We start from the raw sequence: 6,989 nt of genomic DNA, 5'->3' as shown, positions 1-6,989 counted from the left end.
TGCCACCTGCCAAGTCTCATTCTCTGAAAAGCGAGCCTGACAAATGCTGGAACAATTTTCCTGACAATTTCGTCTCTCAGTAGGAAGGAAACAATGGAGGAAACAAGGCAGACACTCAACTCATTTTAACCAGTGGAGACACTGATAAAAAGGGGAAAAATCAGAAAGAATAAAGAGGTAGAGGTATTTCCCCCTCACTCCTAATCCTGCGCCCAAACATTATGTATGAAACTCCCAGTGTGATTTAGATACGTCCCCATGGGGTGCTGGCCCTTTAAAGTTAGCAGTGGGGTGTTCCGGGTACTGGGGCCAATGGGAGTGGAAGGCGGTGGGGAGCAGGCAGCGGGCGGAGAGCAAAACGCAGGCTTCACATCCCTAAGTTCAAATTCCAGGTGCCCCTTACAGGCTGCGTGACTCCGACATGCTACTTAACGTCCCAGCTCCAGGTTTCCTCACCTGTAAAATGGGGATAATACCACCTTCTTGGGGTAATATTTAAATGAGACAATGACAAAAAGCACTTAGCTCAGTGCCTGATGCATAGGAAGCAAACAATGAACATCAGACATTTATACAATTATTGTTACCTTGTAGGAGATTTCTCTACAATTCTTTAACCTTGGGATTATCTCATTTTCTACAGTGATTTGCTTGCTATTACTCCCACTAATCTTCACGGCACATAATGCAAACCCTAACAGAAAAATAGTAAAGTGATCCTGTCCTCATTTCCATGTGCCATCCAGCTGAACAACAAATGTGCGTAAAGCTCTCAGAAGTCGCTGTGTTAGGCTGTGCTGCATGGTGGCAAAGGGTCGTTTGAGGAAGAGACAACCTGTCATTAAGAAGTGCACGATCTGTGGGGAACAAAGCAGAACAACCATTAATTTCTCCTAGCTGCGCTGTAAAGGTCAGGCTGTAGCCCGGCTGGCAGTGACAGGGAATCCCCCAAACAGCCACAGAAACATGTCCTTGGTATTTCAGGATGTCTTTGGGTTAACCGTCCAATAGTATTTAAGAAGTGGATGACTCTGAGAACTGTATGGGCAACAAAGAGTGGATTTCACATGGGTTGGTCTTTAAAGTTGGTCACTCTGGGTAGTGTACATGTATTAAGAGAAAGAGAAAAGGGGAGAAATAAAAAAAGAGGTGAAGGAAGCATCTAAGCATGAGGTGCCGAGGTGCAGGTGGTGGGGGAAATCACACGCAAGGTAATCTTGCTCACCTCCAGTGCGTGAAGAGGTGCGAGCTGAAGGTGAGTGAGTACAGCAAGCCTGGCTTGGAAACAACATAAAGGGACTACATCACCAGACGGTTTTAATGTGTGAGCTCGGAGAGCAGATATACGCGTGGGCTGATGAGTCGTCCCAGATGCATGAAGAAGAAGATGGCTGACATGAGGAAATGGCAACTAATTACTGTCTCTGGGCAAGAAGATAAAGCTAAGGGACCCCACCTTTCCTTAACCAAACTGCACTGTAAGTACAATAAGCTGCTCGAGTGTGCAGAAAATATCTTAAAACCAAAAGTCAAGCGTCCATAACGGCATGTGATTTACGAACCTGTGAAAGCCTGGTGCGACCTCAGCTGCGGTTAGCACCACAACCAGGCAGCAGGCCTAGGACATGTAGCCTAGGACACAAACACAGAGGCTGGGCCAGAGGCCAAGCTGGGGCCTGAGGGCCCAGACAATCAGAACGAGCAGCCTGCTCCGTTATCAGCCAACCTCTAAAACACTGCAGCGAATTAGCAGGAGGACCTGTGGAGGACTGATGCAAACTTTAAGAAGATGCACAAAAAAACTGAGTTTATTCCATGTAATCCATGTTAGTAAATTGTCAGTACTTATTTCCAGACTCTCATAATAAAAATAATTGTTTGTACATATGATCTATATGTATATATACCTTGAGACCATGTGGAAAAATAAAGGAAAATGTAATACCTGAGTCTAACCTAGGGAGACAATGGCAAAGGGGCTTCGGGGACTTGCCCCAGAGTTCTGGATGAGACTAGAGGATAGAGGATAGGGGCTTAGAAAACTAGAGGACAGTGGAACCAGAGCCCCTGTGTCATCACCTGGACTTNGTACCTGCCATTTATTCATCTGACATTTCTTGAGCATCTACTATGTGACAGGTACCATGCTAGGTGCAGGAAATCATGGACTAGCAAGCAAGAGAGACACATCTACAAAAAATGAAAATGGTGTGATCAATGCTATAAGAGATAGAAATGTACATGATTGCACAGAGGAGGGACCAAATTCTGCCTGGAATTGTCACAGGCTTGAAAGAGACGACATTTGAGATATGTCTTTAAAAATGAATAGGTGTTCACCTGGCAGGCAAGCTAAAAAAAAAAAGGGAATTCCATGTACTACAGAAACAGATGGAATAATGGTGGTAGTGATTTACCCACTAATATATCACATACTATCTGAGCTAGAAAATAATAAACATACATAGGACTTAATTATGTGCTATGCATCATTTAAAGGTATCTAGAGTAAGTCACTTAATTGTCAACACATAAGGTGAGTTCCCTTATTGACCCCATTTTTTAAGAGGAGGAAACCAAGGCTCTGAGATTGTCAGAGTTAGGAAGCAGCAGAGAAGAAATTGTTACCCAGGCAGTCTGGTTTCAGGATCCATGACCTTAACTGAAAACCTTAGAGATCACCTACTGATGACATTTCAATAATGGGGGGGAAAAGGGACCTTGAGCAGTAACTTAGGGACAAGGTCTTAGATCGCCTTTGTATTACATCACACTGCTTCGTCTGCCCTGGCTCCCTCCCGATGATCCCCATGAACTTTCAAATCAAGGGGTGCAACTCAAACCACCAGGTGCTTAGCGAGATTCTATACAGCCCCCTGTGGCCCACACTGTGCCTTCGTCACTCCTCATCTATTTGCATAACACATTTTATCAATTAATGATCTGCCACTATGGTAAACTGAAAAAAACCTAGAAGATAGGAACCTAAGACACTTGCATCCTTGTCCTTGCAGTGCTTAAAGCTAACAATGTGACATTAGGCAGATTTCTTGAACTTTCTGACCCTCACGTTCCCAAGAAATGAAATGAGGAGGGATCAAATGGTCACTAAGAATGAGTGGTTTAAGGGTTCTGGAGTCAGACCTGGATGTGAATCTAAGTGCTACCACTCATGAGTTATGTGACCTTTGGCAAGTTAATCTCCCTAAACCTCAATGTGCTCATCTGTGAAATAGGTGTATTAGTACCTATTTTATAGAGTTGTTATAGTGATTAAATAATACAGTGCCTATAAAAATATACAATGCAGGAGTGTTCTTTAAATGTTAGCTATTATTACCATCAGCGTTAATAGGGTCATTGCACCCTACATTACTTATACTTGGGATATTTTTATGGAAACTTCTATTTGTTCAATGTAATATTTAATACATACAAAAACACATGCACCATATATGTAAGTTAGAAAGCAAACAAAAATAAGTTAAAGAGTAGAACACCACCAATAGTACCATGGCTTAAACCTGTGTGCTTCTGCTCCACCCAACTCCCTACAGCTTCCCCCAGTTTCCTATGGTAACTCATCTTGAATTTTGTATCTATCATTCCTTCCCTTTCTGAATAGCTTTCTCACATAGGTGCCTATCCATAAACATATTGCTCCCTTCTCTTTAACCTTTATAAAAATAATATGGTAGACAAATACCTTCTGAAACCTAATATTAAATCAACATTGTTTCTAAGAGTTATTCTTGTTACAGCCTGAAGAGTAATTCATTTATATCGCTGTATTAACATGCCACTGTGTGAGCATTTGTTGATCCATTCTCTGTTGATGAACCTTTGGGTTGTTTCTGGTTTTGTACTATTATGTATGCTGTTGCCATGGCACCCTTGGACATGTTGCTTGGGCCACATGGGAAAGAGTTTCCTATAGGGTGTACCTTAAAGGTGGAATAACTAGGTGAAATCTCAACATTACAAGTTAATGACAAAATGTTTTCTCAAAAGGAAGTGCCAATTTACACTCCNCCAGAAGCCGGCAACTGATCTGCCTCGCCTGGGAAGAGCGCAATGATGGTGCCAACTTGGGCCAGTGAAGCAACGTCCTCCACAACTAGACTGAAGAACGAAAGGACAGCAACTTGTCTGTTCCCCTTCCCCCAATTCCCCAGCACTGTTCCCATCCCCCCAATTCCCCAATAAAAAAAATCTAAAAAAAAACAAAAACAAAAAAGAATCAGTGCTTCTAAAATATATCCCAATTCCATAAAGCCTGTAACTTTCAACACGGTTTAACGGAAGGATCAGTAATACAGCCACGGTACTGGATCTTAGGATCTGTCCCCCAGGCTGCAGACATCTAGAAAGATTACTGAGAGATCATGGTCTCTCAGCCATTCTTTTGAGTAAAAGACCAAGGTAAGTGTATCAGTCGGGATCCTGGCAGGAGACAACTGGCATAAACTGGGTAATTCCAGAAGAGTTTTAAAAGGGGATTATTTTTTAAAGGATTACTATTTACAAAAGTGGAGCTAGAGAGGAACCATAGGCAGATAGTGCAGGGCCCAGGGCTGGTAGCAGCAGGGCATTACAGCACTCGGAGAGAAGCAGGCAGCGTGCTGTGTGCAGGGGACCTCCCAACAGTAGTGAAGACAGTGAGCTGGGGACACAGACCTAAAACTCAGGTCAGCAGACAAACAGGCATTCCAACACCACCCTCCGCCCCTTCGTTATTCTCACACGTTCTCCCCTGGGACTTAGTTAGACAAAATGGTCCAGGCCTTTGCCTCTCTCCTGCATCGGATGCTAATCTGCATGACAACTGTGCTGAACAACATCAGCAGTACTCAGACTGACATCCAGGCGAGTCACAGATACCTGTTAATATCCACCGAGGTTCCTGGGTCTGAAGAACACAGAAGGGTGTCAGCACACTCAGATGGCCGCAGCAGACACATCAGCGATACACACAGCGATAAATGGAGGACAGGCTTCTGCGTCCCTTCGAGTCCTTCTCTGGAGGGCACACAATGGAAAGATAAGTCTGTGTAACGAGCTCATCAGAGCCACGAAGGCTCACCCTCAAACCATATCTGCACACATTCATTCTGCCAGTGGCTAAGGTGGGCGTGACGCATTTTATCAATCCTGTTCTCATCCTGCACACAATCCCACTCGGCATGAACACAGGCCTCATTTGTCACCCTCAGTTCCATCTCCCAAACTGATTAAACGCTGTTTTCCGAATCCAGAACCTGTGTTTGTTGCCCAGATGTTTGCAGTATCATACAGCCACACCTGTACACCAGCTACAGGCCCTCTCCTGTCAAAATGTTACCCCAACACATCCATCCAGTCATTTCCGCCCAGACACTGTGGGACGCACATTTCTCCAGGGCTTTCTCATGCACATCTTGCTGGGGGTGCTAAGCAGGCAAGGCCCTCACCACTCTTCTTCGGGGCCACTTCTTAGTGCGGTGTTTGCAGCAGGTGACCTTGAAGGACGAGGTAACGTGTCCGTCAGCCTTGCTGACTGCTCGCTACATAAGCAGCGGGTCCCCAAGCTCAGTGTCTCTCTCCTTAACAAAACCCGTCTGAGCCTTCTCCATCCCCCGTGGGACTTGCAGACGCAGGAAACTGATGCCAACATGCTGATGTTCATGTTACTGGCTGCGCTGGGAGTAATAGGATTGTTTTTCTCTGACCCAGAAGTTTCATTTCTTCTGCCTGCATCCATGACACGGTGATAGGCTAACTTATTAGCTTGTAAATAGGATAAAGTCAAATTCCAGATCAATTTGATCACCACTGCTTCGGGCGGCCTATTCTAGTTATTTTCTTGTTGTCTCTCAAGCCAATACCCCCATCTATACTCTGTTCTATACCATGGGGTCTGGGATCCCACAAGCCATTTCCTAGGCTCCCTTTCCAGATGCCTCACTGTTGGTAGTGTCTGCCAACACGAAAACTGGCAGATGAGAAGAAAGGAGAGAGAGAAAAATCCTGCTTCTTACTCCAATGGTGTGGCACTTGGTGGCAGTTCCTTTGATTAGGGAAAGGACCGATGGCTACAGACTGCAGGAACCTGGACGAAACCATCGATTCAGTGTCGCTAGTCCTAGGCAAGGTGACACCTCTTCACCGCATCAGATACAAACAGCAATGCAGCAACAGGTGCAGGCCCATAGGCACTGGCCCAGGGAGGGTAGCCCTTTCTCACTTCTGGGCATCCTCCCATCTCCTTCTGGTGCCTGCAGTGCCCCTTTCTCCTCCCTTCCCCTCTCCCCACACATTTGTAAACAATCTCTTACATTAAATTCCACCTGTTTGAAATCCCAATTACTGGTTTCCATTTTCCTGACTGGGCGCGGAAGGATACCCAGTCCTCCCACCTGTCTTGTGGTTTGGTGTTCTAGTTTCATCAAAGGCTTACCACACATTTCTGTTTCTCACTCTCCTTTGGGGTTCTGGGGTGTCTTTCAAGAGGAAAAGGAAACTTGTTTAACCTGCAATGCTATTTTCATATGGCAGCTCCTGCCAATAAGTCTGTAATACATGTTATTTTTGTTATTTTAATACCGTCCATATGTGATCATTCCAAAATGTACATCTTCACGCCAGGCCCTTCTTTGGAGTGCTATACTCCCATGTCCATCTACCCATGTGACTTCTTTACTAGGCTCTACTACAGACTTAACATGTGCAAGACAAAACCTTAATTTATTCCCATTTAAAAAAAAAAAAACTCTCTCTCACTCCAACATCATCCATCCGGTTGCTCAAATCAGGCACCACCTATGAATTAATTTGATTCTTCTCTTTACTGTAACCCCACATCAATTCATCAATCACTTTATCTATTTTAATTATAAAACATATCTCGCGTTTTCCATTACTGCCTCCATCCTGGTCCAAGCTACCATGACCTCTCCTCTGAACTACTCAATGGTCTCCTAACTCATTTCTCCACTTGTAATCTTCTCCCC

The 6,989-nt window shown here is 44.5% G+C and overlaps 1 protein-coding gene across 1 annotated transcript in view; it reads right to left on the bottom strand.

Moving 5' to 3' along the window:
- Positions 1-4,960, bottom strand: part of LOC109395592 (probable inactive serine protease 58) — a gene marked incomplete at its 5' end in the record, with an annotated part of 71,823 nt that extends 66,863 nt beyond the window's left edge. The window contains one exon of the mRNA XM_019666755.1: positions 4,882-4,960. Coding sequence (XP_019522300.1) covers positions 4,882-4,960 — 79 coding nt within the window. The remainder of the gene's footprint in view (positions 1-4,881) is intronic.
- Between the last annotated feature and the right edge of the window lie 2,029 nt (positions 4,961-6,989).

The sequence above is a fragment of the Hipposideros armiger genome, unplaced genomic scaffold, assembly GCF_001890085.2.
Source record: "Hipposideros armiger isolate ML-2016 unplaced genomic scaffold, ASM189008v1 scaffold_478, whole genome shotgun sequence".
Lineage (NCBI taxonomy): Eukaryota > Metazoa > Chordata > Mammalia > Chiroptera > Hipposideridae > Hipposideros > Hipposideros armiger.
Note: the sequence above shows the minus strand (reverse complement) of the source record. Positions and strands in the feature narration are given on the sequence as shown.